The 22,474-nt window shown below is 42.1% G+C and overlaps 1 protein-coding gene across 6 annotated transcripts in view; it reads left to right on the plus strand.

Moving 5' to 3' along the window:
- Positions 1-22,474, plus strand: part of ANK2 (ankyrin 2) — a 274,114-nt gene that overhangs the window by 87,441 nt on the left and 164,199 nt on the right. For 3 of the 6 annotated variants that reach the window (XM_088055993.1, XM_088056001.1, XM_088056004.1), the window contains exon 1: positions 5,754-5,885. The exons of the other annotated variants lie outside the window; for them this stretch is intronic. In XM_088055993.1, coding sequence (XP_087912119.1) covers positions 5,805-5,885 — 81 coding nt within the window. In that variant the 5' untranslated portion in view covers positions 5,754-5,804. Of the gene's footprint in view, positions 1-5,753; positions 5,886-22,474 lie in introns of those variants that run through there. 6 annotated transcript variants of the gene reach the window in all.

Consider the following 22,474-nt stretch of genomic DNA (forward strand, 5'->3'; position numbering starts at 1 on the left):
ATTCTGCATTACTTAATTTTTTATTGGATATTTGGATAGGTAGCCTGTGATTCCTTCCAGCATATGGCACTGCTGACTTGACTCATCAGTGTTTAAAGGCTGTTGAGAATCCTGCTAAAAGATGTTAAATATTGATACTTCCTTGCCGCTTTCATGGAATGATGCTTTTCTAGAGGACAGAAGCAACAAGGAATACAGCCAAGTGGATTAAATATATGTATTTTAAACACGTATACAAGTTGTTAACAGTATCCAACTCAGTTGTTAAATTTTCATGATTTGGAAATATTTACCTTTGAATGAAGAACCTTTTGTGTAATCCTCACTTTCAGTATCACTGTACATTGTCAACTGTGTCGTACGTGACTGATGATGACAGGGTACTACTACCTATTGTTCTTTACACAAGGATGCAGAGACATCCTCTTTGTTTTGAGGTTGCTACCAGCAACAGATACTCCTCCGAGGAAGTGAGTCACCCAAGTGTATTTGCCACAGAAATATTTACTCTCTTTGTGCTGTGTGGAAACCAGTGACGTGAGGTGTCTGTGCTGTGCAGGTGTCAAGGGTCTGTCCCCAGAGACCCTCTCCAACCTGGCACAGGAAGAGAGGCTCAGCTCCTCCTGCCGTCCAAGGCACAGGTGCTGAAGAGTTTTCCGCAGAAATAAGGAGTAAAATGGAGCTGGCATACCTCATTTATTGTGTTTTTACTGGTTTTTATTTTCAAATGTGATTTGTTGAAACAATGGCAGGGCATATCAGATGTGCTTCCTGGAAACTGCGCATTTTTTGGCCGTCCTTTTTTCTTGAGATGATTAAATACCAAGTTAATCATGGCTGTGTAACAGAAATCCAGATTAAAGAAAGATCACTTTGTGTTTTAGAGTCAAACTCTGTAGCATTCCAGTACTTCTTAAACAGTTTTTCTACAAGGATAAGGGAAAATGACTTCAACCTGACAGTGTGCAGGATTAGATTGGGTATTAGTAAGAACTTGTTCCATCTGAGGATGGTGAGGCTCTGGCTCAGGAGGTTGCCAAGAGAAGCTGTAGTTGCTCTGCAAATGTCCAAGGCCAGATTGGATGGAGCTTGGAGCAACCTGATCTAGTGGAAGGTGTCTCTGCCCAAGACAGGGCGTTTGGAACGAGATGGTCTGCGAGAATTCTGTGATTTTTAATGGAAAGCTGTGATAGGCAATTGGAGGAACCTGCTCATTAGTAATTTGTGTCTGTCCTTTATATGTTGAGGGGGAAATAAATAAGGAGCACTTGCTTAACAGAATGTAAGAATGCTTATTTGAGTGATAAGTGTTATTTTACTTCATGATCACAAAAATAATTGTTCAGATTTTTAAATAAAATTAAATGCATAATTTATCTCTTTGCTATTACAGCTTGGTTTAATGACTCAGTTGTAAACCATAGGCAGCTTTTTCACCCTCTGATGCTTTGCTCTGTTGTTGCTCTCTTATCAGAGAGGGCCAGATGGAAGCTGAGGTTCAGCTCAAGGTAAGCAGCAGAAACTCCTGTAGTGGTGGGTCGATAAAATCCCACATGATTATCTGTGGTGCACTGCTGAGTAGACACAGAGCACTTGGCACACATGGTATTTAGAGGAGGTTTTATTATAAGCATTGAAGCGACTGAGAGAATATAGGTGTCACCGTTTTAACAATGACAGTATTTGCAATTACTCAGCTGGAATAGCAGAGTATTTTAATGCTTTTAACAACCACTGTTATGTGACAAATGCAGAGGGTTTGCTTTTAGGACCAAGGCCAATTGGAGATGGGTCTCTGGAGATCATTGTCCAATCCTTGTCTTGGCTCAGGGTCAGCCAGGGCATGTTGCTCAGGACTGTGCCTCGTAAAGTGTTTAGTATCTCTAAGAATTAAGAATTCATAGTCTAGGTAGGTAATATGTTTCTTTACTTTTAAAGTGTTTATTTATTTGCATTTCAATTTGTGTCTGTTGCTGGGTACCACTGAGATGAGCCTGTCTTGATCTTCCCTCTCTACCATTTGTATTTGACACACTGATAAGATACCCCTGGTCTTGAGTTTCCAAAATGTGAATGTGGGAGTGTTCTGACTTGCTGACAACATTGTTTCAATTTTTTTATTTTTTTTTTTTAATATGTATGTAATGCAGGTGCAGAATATGAAGTAAGGTCAGGATGTAGAAAGAAGATGTAGTTTGAGTAGAATATAAAGTTCTAATTTTGATTGTGTAAATTCTGACCATTACAATAAACATCTTAATGCATCTGCTGCTGTTAAATTCAGAGGGAATGGAGCTGGTCTTGTAGGATGAAAGTTTTAATTGCTGAAGCCGCCTAGAATGCTGATAGAAGGAATGACTCTGGGAAGTCCTGTGTCAGACTGATGGTGTAGACATGCCTGAGGTAGTGATAAGCCTGCTATCTTGCACAGCAGCGGTGACCCAGCTGCACCACCACACTACTTGGTGCAGGCTGGAGCCATCTGCCTACAGCTGGAACAAGGACACTCTGCTTTGCCTTGGGTTTACATGACAATAGGAATGAATTTGGGAGCGAGGGTCCTGGGTCTGGAAAACACTCCAGCAAAACTCAGCAAGGAAGCCCCTCTGACTGACCACACTTGGAAAGTTTAAGGGATTCCTGCAGTACCTCTGCCCTGAATGCTGATGTACTGCAGGAAGCTTCTGGCAGTGCTTCAGAGAGAATGACCAGCACGCTGCTGAAGGACTTTCAGAAGCTGCTTCACACTTTTGCATCATTGCTTTTCAGCTTGGTAAAGTAAATTTAAACCAGGGTGAAATGCCCTTGATCAAAGCTGTCTGAAGGGAGGTTGTTAACCTGACAGGCTGTTACATGAGGCTGGGGCTCACATGTGGGGTGGATTAAGGCGAGCTAAGCAGCTGGACTTAGGTGTAATGAATACAGCCTGGAAACAACATAACCCATGGGATATATCCGTGGGAAGTCTCCACACACTAATCCACCTGCTCACCTAAACCCTCATTCATGGGAATTGTCCATCATAAATCACCAGCCATTGCTCCTGGTTCTGCAGGTTCATAAATAGGCTTTGGAGATCTGATATCCCCTTTGTAAACTGCCCAGGGCTGATCAGGTGTGTGGCTGCAGCCCTGTTTCAAGCAAGTTAAAACTTCCAGCACAGAGAATAACGCAGAAAGTAAGTTCATGTCAACATATTTTTTTTTCTCAGCTAATATTTTTTGTGAAGGAAATGGAATATGCATGCTATAATGTTTTTTTTCCCTAACTGCTTTAAATGAGTATGAATGCCTCCAGCATTTCTGACTATTTAGGCCTTCCTTGGCTGTTTGGGAATTTCTGAGGCAGCTTGTGTGGTTCTTAGGGCTAATTTTGTGCTGTTATTAGATCTGTTGTCAGTTGACACCAGCTGTGATTCCCTGGCTGGCTAGGTTTGTTTGGCTTCATGCTGGATTTTGGGATCATGGGAAATGAAGAGTACTGATGTGTTGTTAACAGAGTGAGAGCGTTTGTTTTCTTTGACTGCACGTAAAGCTGCACTGCCAAAGGTGAATGCCCAGGATTTGGGGAGAGGAGCTAAGAGCAGTTCAGGATAATGAGGTGGTCATCCTTCAGCAAACTTGTACCTGTGAATTTGGGGTGGTTTTGTACTGGAATACTTGTGACAACAGGCTTTTGCAGTATTTTGTTTGCAGACACTGTTACGCTGTACCCTTGATTCGCCGGGGAGTTGTGTGACAGTGCAACTCCCGTGCACTGAAGGAGAAAAAGGGGAAGGTGAGGTGAGAAATGTGGATGGAAATTGGAAATGCTCCAACTGTGTGTTTCTGTCTCACTCCTCCCTCACACCTTCCAGCCTGCACTTAGCACTGGCTGCCTCTCTGGGGTGCTGCCCTTTTCCTACTCACAGTGACTCCCAGAGAATTCTTGCTTTCAGCAGGCATCAAACCTTCCATCATTTAAGTCTCTCCGGAAAAGCTGCTCATTTCCTGGCTATCATGGAAGTCTCCAGCAAACCTGCTTCCTTGTTTTTTTCAGCTTAAAGACTAAAAGTAAATATAGAATTAAAAATATAATAAAAATGCTCATCTCTAGGGACAGAGGGACAAGTGATGGATTTGACAGAGTGAGATAATTTATTCTTCATCCTCTTTACATCACTGCAGTATCACAGGATCTTCAGGTTTTCAGAACCATTACACATGATCGTTAGTTATGAGAACCATCATGTGTGATTGAAGTTTACTTCATCTTTACACAGAAATATCCGTGATTTAATTTCTTTAATAGTGCAGGAAACATGGTAAGAAGAAAACACCCAGTACATAATCCCCACATACCTCAGCTATGTGCTTAACCCAAGAATACTTATTGGGAATAAACAATTGGCTGGTAATTTTAATGCAGAAGTACAGTAGAATCCCAGAAACTCTTAGGTGTTAATATGGAGGGACAAAGTAATTTAGTGTTTCGTTGTCAGGCAAATTAGTGTTTCAGATGTCTCACAAAGATTGTAAATGGCTTAGTTTGGTGTGAGAAAGGGCTGGGCAGGGCGATGAATTTGTGCAAAATTTAAAAATTTCTAAAATGAGAAATGGAAGATGACATCTCTTTTTAAAACCAGCATCTGTGTTTGTAAATTAAAAGAATAGCTGCTTCTCCACAGGTTTCCCAAATGAATTCCGTGGATGTCTGACGCTGATAACAAATGACTGTTGTGTGTCTTCCCCAAAATCCTTGCTGTGACTGTGATTGCAGCTCTAATTATGGGATAACAGATGCAGTGTTGTATAGCACCCGCCTCCTTCAAGATCTGTAGCCACCCTTACTTCTACATGAGTTTTCTCATTTTAGTCTAGAATTTACTACTGCTCGCAGTAACAAAGAAGTGGCTCTTAAAGTCAGGAAAAAAAAAAGATGTTGAGATTGTTACACTGCTCACATTGTTGCTCTGCTGCAGATGTTCGTTGTGTTGGCAGACAGCGCGATTGTGGGAGAGTGAGTTCATGCCTCACTGGGTCCTTTCCACTTTCTCCAGCCTCTCCTCTGCTGAGCAAGCAGTTAAAGGGAGTTTGTTCTTTTGTTCCCAAGCCTTCGCTGCTGTTTGACAAGGAGGGCAACTTTACTTGGCTGGTTTTTTTTTTTTTTTTTCAGTTGGAAGTGGAACAGCGTAATTTTTTTTCTTTTTCAAGTGTTCATCAGAAGAAATAGAAGAATACATTTACATGTGAATGTTGCTGTGTTGTTCTTCCAACCTAAGGAGGAGGTGATTTCTTTTAGCAGTACAAACTAACGCCTTGTGCTGTGCCAATCATGCTGCCATTGTCTGCTTTGGTAGTGACAGTGAATCATCTCTTGCATGTTACATTTGTGGCCGAATACCTCGCTCATGTGAGTGGGTTTGGGCACAAGGAAGGTGTGAGAGCAGCATCTCGTACCACAGACCTGCCCCATCCCTGGAAGCGTCCCAGGCCAGGCTGGACGGGACGGGCTGCTCGGAGCAACCTCATCTAGCGGAGCGTGTCCCTGCCCATGGCAGGGGGCTGGAACTACTCGGAGATGAGCTTTAAGAGTCTTCCAACCCCAACCACTGTGTGATTCCAACAGCATTTCTTCCCCCGGAGCATCACCTCCTGCCCGGGCGCGCCGTCCCCGCCCGTCCCCGCCCCGCCGCCGCCACCACGGCAACGCCGCCGCTGTCGCTGTGCCCGCCCCCGGCCCTGCCCCGGCGGTGCCACCCTCGGCTGGGGCTGGGCGCGGAGCCTGCATGGCACGGCACGGAGCCGGCACTGCCGCTCGCTAGGATGAACGAGGAGGCGGCCCAGAAGAGCGACGGCGGCGAGAAGTGCAACGGCGGCAGCCAGCGGAGGAAGAGACCCAAGAAGGTGGGACCGGGATCGGGACCGGGATCGGGACCAGCAGCCGAGCCGGGCGGGGAGCGGTGCTTGGGGTCGCGGAGCCCGGGGGGATGCTCCTGCCCTGCCCCCGGCAGCAAGGGGTCTCTCCCCATCTGTTTCTATGCGGAATCGATAGCGTTGTGATAACCGAGCCGGATGGCTGAGCAGAGGCGGTTTTCTGTGTTTTTTGTTCCCTTGAAGTTGGTGTCATTTGGCAGTGGATGTTGCTCAGCACAGGTTTCCCTCCCCTGCCCTTAAGAGAGCTGGTGGTTTGTTTTGACAGAAGATGGTATTGGCTCATGTGCCGCCACACATCCCTTTTCCTTCAAGCTACAGAGATGGAGGTTTATAAACCTTTGGTTTATTTTTCTGGAGATGTTTCTTAAGGTCATATTTTAAAGAGTCATAGGGAGATCCGTTGCTGGCTATTGTACCATCCGTGGTAATTCGGTGATGCTAATGACAAATAACTGGGGGAAAACGTGAATTTGTCCAGCCACACCCAGTTCCCAGGGCACTTTCTCCGTGTCCGGTCTTTCTGTCACAAATGGTTGATTTTCAAGGTATAGCCTGCCGTGCCCGCTGCTTCAGCCCCCCTGCTTGAGGTAATCTCTTTTTAATGGCTTTAATTGCAGGCAGCTATTTATTTCTGTTTGGCCTTTCTCTCCCCTTTAGGAGGAGAGATGCCTGTGGTGCTGCATAATTATGACATAAGTGGGTTTGCACTTATTTTCCCCTCCCCTTCTTTTATGTCAATTGCTATAACCTGAGTTACCCCACTGAAATGTGGCGGACTGCTTACAGGATGAAGAAGAATTATTTAAACCATACGCAGCATTCACTGATGAATTCTTCAGTCCTTCATTTTTGCATAGAATTTGCATTTTAACCAACCCTGTACACGGGCGAGACAAATTGTTACAGATTGTAATAACACGCAGACACGTGTTCCGGGACTTCTGCATGGGCTTGGACCCGACGAGGATGAGCTCTTTTGCAATAGGTGACACTTTTAGGCCCCTTTTTATCACAGAAGGAAGATTCTGTACCTATAACCACAAGGGGATGAGAGAATCCAGCCTAAATGAGAATTTGAACAAAAACACCCTCACTCCACCCCATTGTGCTTGGAATATTGCCTGGATCTCCACACAGTGGGGGATTTTATATAGCATCTCGGCCTTATATTTAAGCAGAACCTAGTAGGAAAGAAGATATCTGATTTGTCTCAGCTCTGAACTTGAAAGGTTTATTTGTTGGGGTATGGAAATCCATAAAAAGAAGCAAAAATCAAAAAATTAAGTGCATAGCAAACATTTTAATTGGACTGTTACGTTATTTGGAAACAATATCATACTAGGGGAGAGGTTTTGAAGGTCTAAGGAGTCAAAGTGGTGTTTGGATTGCTTCTTTTTTCATCTCTGTATTTCTGCTTTCTTTTTTTCCCCATTGTTTTCCAAGTAAAGTAGCCCACAGCCTTTCAAGGTTGCAACAACTGCCAAATGAATGCTTGGAAAGCACCTCTTATATTGAGTTTCCATATTCAGAGTCTTCCAACAGCTGATTCATCTTCACTTTTCAAAAGCATAATAAATGCTTGAGTATCTTCTTTTACAACTATCAGTCTTTTACAACTAGAAAATATTAATGGGGCATTTTCTGTTGACAAATATTAAGTGAAAATATTGTTAGTCCCTGAGTTTGGATGCACTAGATGTTGCTGGCTCAGGTATGGTTTTAGATAAGCTCTCACCAATCTCCACCTTTAGGTGACTTCATAAGGAAATACAGATCCTGCCTTTGCTACTTCTTGAAGAATTCTACAAATTATTTTCTGAAAATCTCAAAATTGGTAACTTTCTTGATAAGGGAGATACACCCTGGAATAGCCAAGAGTACAAGAATTCCAGGTCGAATTCCTCTGTGTTTTGACTAGGTAGGCACAATTTATTTTGGGAAGAGAGACAACAGTGCCATGTGCAAGAGCTCCAAAATCCCAAGTAATGTAGCCTGTTTTCAGGTCCTGAACTACTTTTGCTGAACAAAGCTGCATTGCACCAGCCAATATGCCCTCTATCTGTTCTGTGGAAGCTGATCCCTTTTGTGTGGATAATTAAATATTAATTGAGCTAGATGAGTTTGATGTATGTATTGGGAGAGACAGAGAGCGGCTCTTCTCGCATACAGCCTTCAGCTGGATCTTCTGTATTCTAGGAGGGTGTCCTAGCCACGAAGCTGAGTAGGACTTTCTCTAATTTTCAGCAGTACCTTTTTTTTTAAAAAAAAAAATCAGTTGCACACTTTAAAAAAAAAAACAGGGCTTTGTGTTTGTCCTAATGCAGGATGGGAAAAATTGGAATTATCATAGAATGGGGAAAATTGCTGCCTACACAAAGCCAAATTTAATCCTTGTGGTGGTGGTTGTGGCGTTGCGTGTTCTTGTCAGTCAGTGGGCTGACTTAATAGGTTTGTTGATCCAGTGGTAGGGTTGTGTCCAGTTTTCCTGTGGTATTTTGTCCCTTTGATAACTGGGATATGATCAAATTTTTGTTCCTGGGAAGGAAGTCCGTGTTTGCTCAGTTCTAGTGTTGAAGAACACAGGATGCAGTCGTGGACAGAATTCGTTCTGCTGTTGGTGTAACTTGATGGGGATTGGTGTTGAAGGAGAAATGCAGTGAGTGATGTGTGATTTGCAATATATTAGTGTTTTCCTTCTGTCTTTAGCCAAGTCTGTTGCAAAGGGCTCAAGTACTAAATTCCTAGAATTCCTTTCAAGGATATTTTTTTTTTTATTCTAGAGTGTTTCTGATGAAAATCAACTACTGTTGGTCATCATGTGGAAAATTAAGCATTTCCTATATCTAGTACTTAAGGCACTGATGGCCAAGGGGCTTCTAGGAGCCACAAGTTCTTCCTAAACTTTACAGGTTCTTCATAACCCACACTGTTGGTGGATCAATGCAGAAATAATCCATTTGGGCTTATTGCAGAACTCCAGTCTTGTTACTTATATTGCTCGTTCTTTAAGAGAAGTTAAAATCTTGGAATTAAACCTATAGTGGAAAAGACTTGGAGCAAGTTTTAATGTTGATTTAAAAGAAGAGGAATGAGACTTCCTTTTCTAACCTAAGCATAACCTCCTGTTTTGAGTAAAATTGGCTGCATTAGTGAAGTACTTCCAGTGGAAGCTGTGTGCTTGCTAATGGAATTGTTAGAGTGTACAAGCTAATCCTTTTAAATAATTTCAATGACTTAAGACTTTTTATCCCATGCATAAGGTAACTGAGACCTGTTTTGGAATACAAATGTCACCTTGGTCACTTATGTTCAAGAACAAGAACCCCAGAGTACACAAAACATGAGGAGAGTGGTCGCCAGAAGAGTGAGCCTGTCCTACGCAAAATCCGGAGGATCTTGGCTTTAGTGCGCTCAAGCAAAGGCAACCTGAGGGGAAAAGGAAATGAGGCTCCTCTGCAGCCTTCTAATAGGTTTAATCAGATAAAAAGCCAAGAGAAACTTAATTATGTATGAGATGTGATTTATCTAACGTATCACTGGACTGGATTCAACTCCTTCGAGGAGGTTCCTCTTGCTCCCATGTTTCTGTGCTTTCTTCTGCATCATTTAGAGTGTCATAATAATACTATACAGCTTTTTAATTGGTGGTAAATGTGGCTATTTAAGTATTTTTAAATGCTTGTTTACCTAGTTATTTCACTCTTGCAACTACCAAATTTAGTGGAAAATCGAATGCCATCAAAAGAAGGGGTTTGAACCAGCGACCATCTTTCCTGAAATTGATGTGGGGGCTGATAGGACAGCAGTTCCATTCCTCTGGTGGTGTTTCCCCAAATTGCCCTCATTCCACGCTTGCCAAGTCCCACTGTGCTTTCTCTAGTTGCTGCTCTTTGCCCCACACTGCTGTTATTACTGGTGACAGACAAATGGCTGTGGCCACACTGCTCTTGGCTGTGCTGTTTGGTGATCCAACCAGAATGATACCTGAGGGTGCCACCTGAGGGAGATGGCGTCCTCTAGCTTTGAAGAAAGAAGGTTTCTCTTCAGTCAATAAGCAGGAAATTGAACAGGCAGAAAGGAGCTAATGAGAAAAACTACAGGCTTTTCTTTCTTTCTTTCTTTCAGCAGTAGATATCGAAAAGACTTAATCACAAAGGAAGAGAGGTAGTTTCAAGTTAACCCAGCTCACTGGTGTTCAATAGTGCTAATTTTACTGGTAACATAGCTGCTGGAAGGCTCCTATTCTTTCAGCTGAACCAGTGAGAGAGAACTGGAACTGCTTTGCTTTCAGGAGAGCTATAATCCAATTTACATGAAAGTAAACAGTTAGATAAATAGTTCTAGAATTTGCTGTGTAAGGAAGAGGTTACCTAGAGAAAAAGAATAAGCCTGTTTTTAAGTCATGGAGAGGTTTGTTAAGAGTGTTAAGGGTCAAATCGGTTGTATTCCTGGATGTCTGCCCTGTGCTTTCACATGGTTTGCACTATCATTAATCTGATGCAAGTCCTCTGCTATTCTTGCGTTATTGAAATCAGGATTTGCTTGTTCCCTTTTTCTTTTATTCCTATCACGAGTCTTCCAGCACATTTCGTGCCAGGTGTAAAACTACAATTGTAGCTGCAGATGCTTTGCTGTATTTAGCTTTAGTTACTATGTGTGATGGTAACAACTCAAAACTGCTGTGTGTTTCTCCCACTGTGGGACAGAACGTCTCGCCTCTGTGTCCCCGGTTGCATCAGCAAACGCTCCGTGCTTCCGTCACGACAGCTCTGTGGTGAGTGACACTCTGGAGAAATCATTTCCATTTACTTAGAGCAACAAGACAGGGAAAATAATGATGTGTGCTAGAGCTGAGCATCTCGACTAGAGCGTTTTGTGGTTGTTTTTTTAGCACCGTGAAGTGTGTAAGACAGAAAGTCTTACTAGATGATCTGGGCCCCACGGCTGAGCCTGGCTTTTCTAGGTCTCTGTGTTCCAGGACCACAGACCTGTGTAACAGGGTCACTTCAGCCATTACTGTGCTCTATTGTATCGATGCAACGAGCAAGTCTTAGGTCTAACACAACTCCCAGGAAGGTTAAATTTGTTAACTGTGGCCTTTAAAGGTAATATATATATACATTGTTTTAGAAATGTTTTTGTAACACAGTAATAGGAACCTGCAAAGGGATGGAGTTATTTCAGTGTATTAGCGGATTTGTGCCAGCGCTGCATTTCACAGATTAAATACTGTGAAGATAACAAGGAGGAAATGATCTGGATCAGTGGTGACTGTTACAGGGGACGATGGTGTGGCTGGTTGAGCCTGCACCCGCCTGCCGCGTGTTCCGGGCTCCCGATTTAGCATTCACAGTCCTTGCTCATTTTCACCAGTGTTTGGCAAACATCAACCGAGTCAGAGAAGCCAAGTCCCTTCTTCCCTAAGCAGCCTCCCTTTTTCCCTGCAGGGTGCCTGGGGCCATCAAGTACCGCACGTATTGTATCGTGCTGGCGCATCTCGCAGCGTTGTCGCGCGTTCCTGCGGTGACAGAGGCTGAGCTGGGCTTCAAGCCGCTTGTCCTGCCTCTCTGGGGATATGGGGACCACGCTGGAGGCAACCACGTGCTCCTTTTGCCTCCCTATCCTCATGGCATCCACCTCTCTTACCTGCCAGTCCCTATCAGGGCTGTGGTGTTTTTGTGGTGCTGTGTCCCCGTCTGCACGGGGCATGCTGTGTTGATGCTTTTGATGACATCTCTGGCTAGGGATGTGTTTTCATTCTGCAAATTGAGACTGACATATGCAGCACGTAGATATTTAGGTTAGACACTGGGAGCCCCGGAGCTCTGAAATGCAAGGAACAGAGGGAGGCCAAAAAAATACTAAGATGGCCAGAGGCCTTTCCATTCTCATTTATTTTCAGGAATTAATTATTTCAAAATCTTTCCTAGCTGATTAAGTAGGCTTCTTTTGTCTTGGTGACAGAAATTGCTGAGCTGAAAGTTTGAGCTTCCTGTCATTATGCTTCCACTGTGTAGGAATAATCCAGTATTTCTGTTTTCAGTAGAAATTTGCAGTGCTGTTATTCATTCAATGGGATCCTATTAGCTTTTCATTTTCTCATTTATTTCCACTTCATTTCATTGTATATAAGTGGAAAAAATATTTTAGAAGTAGGTGGAGATGGGCCGATGTTTAAGGCTCCTTCAGACCGGTTTCTAAAATTGTGTGAGAGAGATAGTGAATTACTTCGCGTCAAAAGAAAAATCATAGTTGAAAGGACATGTAAGTGATTGTCAAATTCATCTTTCTGTATTTTAAATATGAGTTTGGAGGATGGAAAATATAGTATTACATCTTTACCATTTACACAAAAAGTCAGTGTATCTTTTTGTGCATTCCAAGCCAGTTTGGGAATTGATTTGTCCTCTCCAAGACTTCTTGAAATAAAAATGTTACTTGGGTGTGCAGAAATTTAGGGAGAACACAGGTAGACACCAACTCACATTCTCACCTCTTCTGTGGTTCCTTCCATCTGTCTGGTCTTGGGTTACAAGCAGGTACACAATTTGTAACCTACTTCTGTTTTCTCTGGGTTTAGCTCACACACACACACACACACACACCCCAATTTAGCCCATGAATGAAGTGCTCTCTGGGGAATAGGATCAGCTTCGAAGGAAAGGATAGAGTAAATGGCAGTAATTGCAGCTGGAAGTGATTTTCTAGGTTAAACAGTGTATAGGTTTCTGCCACAAGCTGAGTGGTTCAGAAGGAGTTGTTTGCTTCTATTTGTTTCATTCAGGCTTGGTGCCGTGCATTTTATGTTACACTGCAGTATGGAATCGCAGCAAGCAGAGCGTATGGATTTCAGCTGGCACCAGGAATGCACAAATTCCTGCAACAGTGCAGCTTCATGATCAATTAAATCTGCTAATTGCTCCACTCCTAGGGTTCCTTCATAAGGCAGAGTTTGAAGTAGTGTCAGCATAGTGGAGGCAGCAAAGAACATGGGTGATAGCTTTGAGTACACAAATGAAAGTGGGAACTGGTGTTGATGAACAAATTACACCCTTCTATAGGATAACAATTCTAAACCTTGCTTGTGTCTCTGTATCAAAAATTGTGCTGCTTTCCTGTGATCAAAAGACTCTGCTAGTCCTCCTTTTTAGGACATTGTAAATGTCTAATACATCTGGCAGCTTTCAGTATCGAAGAGCAGATGTCAACGTATAAATGTCAAGAAACAGTGGCACTTATTCATGGCGTGAGCCATTAGAAACCTCATCTGACTGTGCTGGTGGGGACATTGGTATGATCTAATCAGAAAGTGAATGAATGGGCATAAACACCAGGAGAAGGAGGCCCTGGGACGTGTGTGTGCACACTTGGGTGTGTGGTCTGGTGCCGTGTCCCAGCCTGTTTGTGTTTTTTTCGGGAGCATGGCAACGGAGCACAGCGGGCTCCAGTCTGCGCTGGATGTCAGCGTGGGTTTGGTACAGCCAGCAGGGCCCTGCCAGCTGCCTTCAGCTGAGGAGCTGGGCTCTTGTTGCTGTGCACCTCTGACAGAGCAGAGCGGGGTGAATATCAGAAACAGAAGCTCTGGAATGGGCACAGATTTTCCAATCAATCTGTGATTCATGCTCATTAGCTTTGAAACACTGAAGAAAGGCGCTTTATGAGCTGGCATTTCCATTTGCGCTTTAACTGCTTTGCCCAGGCTGAAGAAAGAACGATGACTGCAGCACTCGTGAAAACAAGGGATAGAGAAAGATGGAAACGTGTTCTGTGCCTTGTCTAAAGGTCACTACCCTGGTTAGAGATCACAGCCTCCCACTCAGCCCTGGTTCTGCTGTTAGCCTCTTATTTGGTGTGAAATACAAGTTAAATGGGTCAAGCGTAAAGTTATTTTGCTTGGTAACAGTTGCCTTCAGGGTTGGAGAGGAAAAGTGTGAATATTCCTTCCTGTACCTTGTGTTCCCCACCTGAAAGACAAGCCAGGCTTTGGTTGTTGCATTCATTTTTAATTAATCTCTTGTAGTAGTACAGGAGGTGTTTCTCAAGGAATCCACGACCCTTGCAGAGCTTGCAGTCGCTGCAGTTGTGTTTGGAGGTCTAAGCGTGTGAGGGCTCATGGTTAATTATACGTGGTGCTGTGTATTCGTACACGCCCCTCTCCCCCCTGCTCGTCAGCAGAACTGCTTTTTTCACAGCCACATTCCCAACAGAAGCAGCAGGCGATGGCTTTCAGTTGGAAAACAGCTGCCAGGAACTCATTATGCACTAATGTACACTTTAAGATTCAAGATTGCTCCTTTGCAGAAGGAGCTTAAGAATGTGGCCCATTTGAAATGTGGCTGACAGCAATTAGGACAGTGATATACACCGTGCCTTTCCTAGAAATCATTGTAGAGACCAGGTATTACCTCTGAACAGAAATAATACAGTCTGGACTGTACTTATACAGCATTTCTGTGTATGGTATCCCAATTTCTTTCAGTGATGGAGGAAAAAAGTCCGTCTGGAAATCACTTCTGCGCTGTGTAGTTTCATCTAAAGGGAAACCAGATGCATTTAAAAAAACCCCAAACCATCGTTGCATGCAAGTGATAAATACAGTTAAAGAAATTCACCTTTTTTGATATTATCAAAGTGACAACGGTACAGTTACAAACTGGTTTAGTATGAGTTGGAGTAAGGGAAGCTTCATGTGTTAGATGTTGATGCTGGAGCCCATAGTTAAGAGATGATTCACATTGGAAGTCACCTTTGAACTGGGGCCTTTGTTTCTTTTCTCCCACCCATCCTCTTGGGAGGATTAATGTGATGATGAATTTTATTTTATTTTATTTTTCCTAAAGGAGGGAACAAACAGTTAAGCTTTGAGTGAAACTTTCTGAGAAAATGGATGTAGTTGATCTCCCCAAAAGAGAAACACTAGTTAGTACAGAAGGAAACAGAATGCCTCTGATTCCGATCTGAAAAGCCTCCAAAGTCTTCCTAGTCTCCCAAGGCTGTGGTGCAGCTGTGGCATTTGTAATTGTGTTTAGAAATAAGTCCTGAAAGTGATTGGGTTATGGGTTTGGATCTCTGTATTCTAAGCCTGAGGCTGCAGTTGGACAAATGGTGTGAGGTGTTGCTGCCACTAGTTGAATGTTCTTCCTGGGAAGCAGAGTAAGAAATTCATCTGGGTTTGAGCTCCCCTCTTCTGCCTTGTACGGGGTACAGGGTGGGAAGGGATGGAAATGAGCAGCTGGGGGCATAGAGAAGGTGAGGCAGATTTTTTTGTGAGGGTTTCAGTGCTTTACTAGATCATCAGGGAGATGTTTTTCACTACTGTGTTCTTATAAAACCCCTTTATTGATACAGCTTGAAAACCAGGTAATTATTTAGTGCTTTTTTTCTGTCTAAAATGTGATTTGCAGGAACATGAAATGAGAGAGTGATTTACACTGCTGTAATGCTTGGTTCAACCAGCTGAGACTGGGCTGCCGTTCTGATGGTGGTAGGGATATTAATGTGAAGTCATTTTCTCAAGCAGCTTTTTTCATTATTGCAGCTAACGTGCTTTACAGGAGAAAATTGCTATCACTGCAGGCAGTTGCTTTGCAGTGGATTGCCTGGGGCAGCCTCAGGTGCAAGTGCCAAAACAAGGCTGAGGATCCAGTGATCCTCAGCTCTTCTGCATCCCTCCTACTGCTGGGCATCATCTCCAGGGACCTTTATTCCTCACACCCCTTCTGTTTTAAAACCCTGCCTCTTCTCTGTGCTCTCCCTGCCCTTTGCTTTTCACCCAAATACCTTCTGAGCCTGAAGTCTTTTCTCAAAGGTTACTCAAAGTATTCAGGGACTCACTTCAGGTTGGATGTGCTGTGGAAAGCAGACCCTTACCTTAGCTGTGTTCAAATAAAACCCACAGCTTGTTTTTAGAACCTGAGTCAAAGCTTGCTGAACTTTATGGAAGGATTCTATTAACTTCAGTAGTTTTGACTACTTTTTAATGCCTTTGAAATTCATACCATCAGGAACAAGTAGAATATTTTTTGTTTACATTTATGGCTACGTAAATAGCTGATTTAGGACTGGTTTTCAATATTCTTAGGGCTCAGATTGATAAATTCTGGGGCCAAGTGTTTAATCCTTTTCTGGAAAATTTTTCCTTGTTACCTAATAAAATCACTGGCTGGCTTTATTGCAGCAGTAATGACAGCCATTAGTCTATGTTGGTGTTTGTGGAAAACATGTAATACTATCAGTCTGTGTCCAGGCACGTGCCATAAAATCCAGCAGATATCTGTGGAAACATGCAGTTACTTCTCTTCCTGAAACATTTCAATTCATCTTTAAATTCTAAAGGCAGTTCTGAGCTCCAACCTGTTGTATCTCATCAGTAAGGATTGGGTAAGTCTATCACATAGTGCCTTGAGGTGGTGAATTATTAATTATTATTAAATAGGTGGATTATTCCAGATGGCTTTACAACAGTTTCTTCTGGAGAATGTTGTTTTCACTGATATTTGGGTTTAAATTATTTTTTCTAACCTTCAGAGTTTTATTCCTCTGATTTCCTACAAGCCACTCAGTACTGCTGGAAATCAGGATGAGTTTTTGGCAAGTGAGTTTGCATCATGGTTTCCAACATATGAAGTGAGATTCCTCTTGACTGTGCTTGAATCTGAGCACTAACGCTGCCCTGTTATAAAGACAAATCCCCCAGGCTGTGACAGGCTTGGTGTGGCTGATTGGAGGGGCTTCTTTCACTCAGCTGGGAGATGACTTCTGTTCTGTCCTGCCTTGTTGGAAGCTGCTGATAACAGAGCTACAGATTTCCAGGTGTGGGAAACCCTTACAAAAAACAGCAAGGATTATTTGGAGTTTATTATTTTTTAATTACTTTTTGTGTTACAAAATATTTCAGGAGAGAGGTGAAAGAAAGATAAAAGAAAGATAAAGAAAAGAAGATAAAAATAAAGTTGATCTGAATCTTTAGGTTTGGCCTTAAATTTCAATTGGTTGCTGAAGGCCTTTCTCCGCTCCAGCCACTGTCACTTCATGCAGTGCTCGGTGGATTTTTTTTCTTGGGTAGTTAAACACCTTCCATGCATCTGTCTGCTGAAATAAAGAACTATTTATTCAGCTGTACTAAATCAAGAAATGTTTCTGTAGCCTCTGGGAACTTATTGACTTGCAGGGGTTTCACAACTGGATTGCTGGCAGATGATATAGTTGCAGTGAAATAAAAAGGAGAATCACAGAAAATTATGGAAAGGTTTTAGGGAAAGTAGTTAGAAAGCCAAAAAGGAATAACTTTTGAAAAAAGAATAATGTATTGATTCTAAAAAACACAGGGGTTTTATCAGCATCTCTCTATTCTTTACACATAATTTTGAAAATATGCTTTATCATCCCTTTCCTTCATTTCTTCTCTTGATATTTTTACACAATATGCCTAAAACCTCTGTCTCACTGGGCTCGGCTGCCAGCCAAGCATTTTGTTCAGAGTTTATTCAAGCTCTTGTCCTTATGCCACTGACATTGTCAGCCCTGTGCAGGTGCTGGGCTCCCCGAGAGGGAGTGTGACAGCAGGCGGTGCCATGGCCAAGATAAATGAGAGCAGCTTCCCCACCACCTTCCCAGGCTTTAGCAGAAGAGGTGCATTCCCATACCTTGTCTTCTTGAAAAAAGATCTCATTTTGGTTTAGAATATAAAGAAATGAACCCTCATCTGGGAGCTCCAGACTCTTGTCTCCTCTGGGCACTGGTGACAGGAGTTTCAGCTCCTCTGCAATGAGAGATGTATTTTCAATTGTGCTTAATTAAGCCAGGTGGTGTTTTATTTGAGGGATATGCCTAAGAGGGCAAATAGCGTTGGAATTAGTTTAGACTGCTGCTTTTCAAAAATGGAGGGCTATAAAGCAGCATGGTATTTTAGTTGTTTTGGTATTTAATGAGTAGATAGTTTGAAATGTATCTAATTCTCTCTCAGATTCATTAGTTTTTTTGTATTTCTGTACTGGAGCTCTCAAGGAGTTACTGTTCAGAGTAACTTGGGAATGACAATTGAGCTTCATGTCATCTACTCTCTATTTGCATTTGTGTATTAATTTGAAACCCTATACATATTTATTTTTCGTAGTTTACATTTTAAAAAAGTAATTAATATTTAAAAGCCTGCAAGAGTGTTTTCAGAAGGGTTTGTATCACTTTGGCTGCATTTATTTAAACGTATTAGTCAGTATGAATTTGTGTGTATGTCACCTCAGAAATGTATAGTTGAAGGTACTGAGAATGTTCAAGGTAACCTGCTAATCACAGCCTAGTTTAAAAGGATATTATGTCACTGAGATAAAAATTCCAGACTACAATCTTACAAATCCCTCTGGTAAAAGACATTGCAGTGCTTTTACCGTGCCATTTTAGTGTGAGTAGTGCTGCTTTTCAAGTGCATCTTGGAGATAAACTCTGTTCTTTGTTAATGACTTTCAGAGTGAAGGATGATTGTGCCTGTTTTGGTGGTTATTTGCAGACAAGAAGTGGAGGGGTTGACTTGAGATAGCTGTAATAGAAGTCACAAATGAGGAAGGCTGAGAAATGTTGAGACATAATCAACAGCTTTTCTAAAAAAGGTGTTTAGTGGGGATGGTGTGTGTGTGGTTTTTTTTCCTGTAGTGAACAGTCTGCATCTCACACTGGGGCATTTAAGCTTTAAATAAGCATTTCTCTCTGCATAGTTCTTTAATGAACATTACTACTATCAGCTCCATGGGTTACTGAGATAAATTTTAGTCATTTTAATAACATGCACAGAATTAACAGGAAAAAAATTATATACTTTGATCCAAGCATTATTTTACCCTCATGTTTCAGACTAGGAAGACCTACTTTCTCACTAGGTCATTTTTAAAACATAACTGGTTTCAAATTAATGAATCTCTGCTGCTGACTTGGATCTTTAAGGTCCCTTGCAACCCAAACCATTCTATGATTCCATGACTTTTTTACACCCTCTGTTTGTCAACAAAGGAGTGGGAGCACATTAATAAAGGGATGGTCAGTTTTTATGCTGAATGCCAAAGACCTCTTTAGATGATACCAAAATCCCCCTGACAAATTCACCAAATTCATTGTTGGTGTATGAAAGGCACCAGTCCCCATTTTTACTGAAATAAAGTAGGAAAAAAAAAAAAAAAGGCGGCAGAAATGGTAAAATTAATTTAATCCTTTGTCTTCTCTATGATAATTTCTGGTTTGTATGTTAATTTTCTTGAAACAAGTGTCCAAATCAAAGGCAAATCTTCATAACGAAGATGTACTTTGCAATTAACGTTATCTGCAGCAGGCTTGGAATTTTTTCCTCTGATTATTTTCCTCTGAAGGTTTTTTTTGCACAAGCAGGCAATGCTTTTGAAGAGACAAATGGAGTAAGGAGATACCTCTATTCTATATTTGTGTTAGAAATAACAAGTAATGCAATTAGTAGATGACGAGCAATTAGAGCTGCAGAACATATGAAATGTGTGAGTGTAGAGTCATATTTCTGTATCATCTGTACTGGCAGAAAACCAGAAAAACTTCACTCAGATGAGTAGAATTGTTGACTGATACATTTTAAATGTTTCTGTCTGATTTTGCCCCCTTCTGATTTTTGGAATTTAAACCAAATTTTGGGCAGTGTGATAAGTAGGGAAAATCTGAGTCCATTCCCCCCCTCACTGAGGGTGTTCCCCACATGTGTTTTAACTTCCAAGCTGCTGAAATTTCTACAAACCCTGTATCCAACCTCCAGCACTCACAGTTCAGAAATGCATAGCAAAGAATAGGAAATAGCCTTATTTTTATCATTTTATCTCCATCTATTCCCTACCAGTTTGCTTACACAAGTCCATTTGAGAGACCTTATTAAAATAAAACCACCCCAGAAACTGTAATTTATTTGACGTGATTAGGTTCTTAAAAAATTGACTTTGTCTGCTCCTTCTGATCATTATTCCCTTTATGTCAGGGCTGCTTCATTGTTATGGAAGTCCTCGGTGTAGTTTTGTGAAGGTTATCCAATTTTCCCTGCCATCCAGTCAGCAGGGAGTCGTTTCCAGTCCCTGTTCTGCTGAGCCACGCAGGTGCCACCAGGGCAGCTTTGCAGCTGCCAGGGGGGCCCAGTGGACACACAGCCAGAGCCTGTGGGACTATGACAGTCACAGTGTACTTGGGATCTCTAAGGGCACAAATATTCCTAGCTAGGGCAGCAGGGCCTTCCTCCAAATCCTTATCATTTGATTGTTTTAATAGATTTTTTTTTTTTTTTAGTGTTTTTCTGGTTATCACAAAATTTTGGTGAATCAGCCAGGAATTCTTCTTTCTCTGCTCTCTTCTGCATAGAATTGTGGAATCATTCAAGGTGGAAAAAACTCCTAATATCATGGAGTCCAGCTGTTCCCCCAGCACTGTCAAGCCCACCACTAAAACCATGTTCCCAAGTGCCACATCTGTACATCTTTTAAATCTCTTTGAGAATGGTGGCTCCATCACTGCTCTGGGTAGCCTGTTCCAGAGCTTGACCTTTCCTTTTTTTTTTCTCCTCTCTCTTTTTCCTTTGTTCCAGAACTTTGGTAGAAATCACAAAATGCAACCTTTGCTGTACTTCGTTGCTTTTGAGTTGTAGCTGTTTTCCACAGCTTGGTTAGTAACCTATTTGACTGCTGCTGTTCCTTATACCCTGAATATAAGAAAAAGGAAAACAAAAGAAGGAAATAATAGTTGCTGCTGCTGGTACTGAGCACAGCCAGTTTTTCAATATAGGAACTTTGTCCCTATGCCCATCATCACTCCATCATCACCGGTTCCAGTCTCTTGAGGTTTTGCCACCCCAGTAACCCTGCAGGGGATTACAGTAATTAGCCCAGTCTCTTAGAGAAAGCTATTGAGCCTCCTGGAACAGCGTGGCCAGCTTTTGGATCAGTGATGTTACCAGCCTGGAGAGGAAGAAAATTGCTGAGGAGCTGCAGTGAGTGATCAAATGGGTCTGACAGAGGATTGAAATGATATGGAAAGAAGCTGTCCTAATTAGCACATTCCTTCTACTGTAGAACCATTTCCAAGGACAGGTCCTCACCAAGTTCTAACCAGTATGATTCCTTTGTCTTGTCCACCAGATCCACATCAGGTGATAACAGAGGGCTGACCTTTGGTGCAGTGTGATTTTAAAATAAAGCAAAAATACGTCACACGAGTGACAGCTGCTCAGGCTGTAACATTTACAAATTAATTCCTACTCTCTAGCTACCTAAAGATGTATCTTCACCTTGGAATTTAATTTGGAATCTTATGAATATGTATGTAAATAATGTATATATATATATATTTGTAAATACATTAGTTGTGTGATAAATCCAAAATACAGCTGTATTTTGCACTTTACATCTCGTGATGTCTCAGCATGTTTACTGCAGCCAGAGGCATCATTGTCCATGATCAGAGTTTCTGGCATGGTAGTTCAATGGAAAAGTGTGGGAACAGTTTTTAGACTTATTTATAGAGATGTCCTGAGGCAAATCAAGGTAAAACATCAAAATAGGTAAAGCAGAGCAGGTTAATCAGCCTGCAGGTAAAGTGACTCCCAGGTTGTGTGGCTGTGTACAGCCCTGTGCAGACTGCTCTCCTGAGTGTTGCGTGGTGCTTAGCATCCAAAAATAGTTCTGGCTTGGGGAATTTTTCTTTTTTCACCGTCCCTAAGTTCCTCATTAATTTTGAGTATTGAGTGACAGTGATTGTTGTTGTTTAAAATGAGCGTTTCCTCTGCAGAAATGTTTCAGCAGGGGTGGAAGTAATTTTTTGTGCTTTTCTCTCGCTTTCTTTTTGCTTTTCTCCCCCGTCTATAATAAGCAAAGGCAGCTTTTACAGTGGAAACTAGATATTTTTATGATCTGCTAAGATAGCTCATTATGAATGCTGTATTGACAAGCTGTTATACACCTGGAAAAGTTTCACTTAGAAATTTTTTGTAACCACAGACAGATGTTTTCACTGCAAGTTATGGAAAACACTCCCGAGCTTCTCTGGGAAGTTATTTGATCTGATTCCACACAGGGTGCAAATCCCCATCTTTAAGCACCCACAATTTGCTTCTCCTCAGCCACCAAAAGCCTCACAATCAGATTGGTGTTCTGGCTTAGCTGGAAGTGTCAGACTGGAGGCAGGGGTAGGAAACCAATTCCTTTGGCTTCTGTTCTGTGAAGTGTTTGTTTCTGTCTGTGCTGCAGCCTTGGACAGGCAGAAAAAGGTTGTTTATTGTAATGAATTATTCGGTGTTTTTATAAATATTTACCCTTGATATTAGGGAATCAATATGTTGAATTTTTGCTAGATGGAATAAATGTTTTGAGCACGATTCAGACTAAAAGCAGGCAAGGTCTTAAGGTATCTGGCTTTGCATTATATTATGTTTGTTGCAGGGGAGTTGCACCAGGTAACCTTTGAGGTCATTTCCAACCCAAGCTGTTCCATGATTCTGTGATTTTTGTTGGGGTTTCTAGAGCTGATGACTCCCGAGGGAAGAACCCAGGACTCAGCAGTGAACTGTGTCC

This window comes from Pseudopodoces humilis, chromosome 6, assembly GCF_049639895.1.
Source record: "Pseudopodoces humilis isolate 2021_Gansu_Grassland_sample_001 chromosome 6, ASM4963989v1, whole genome shotgun sequence".
NCBI classification, from domain to species: domain Eukaryota; kingdom Metazoa; phylum Chordata; class Aves; order Passeriformes; family Paridae; genus Pseudopodoces; species Pseudopodoces humilis.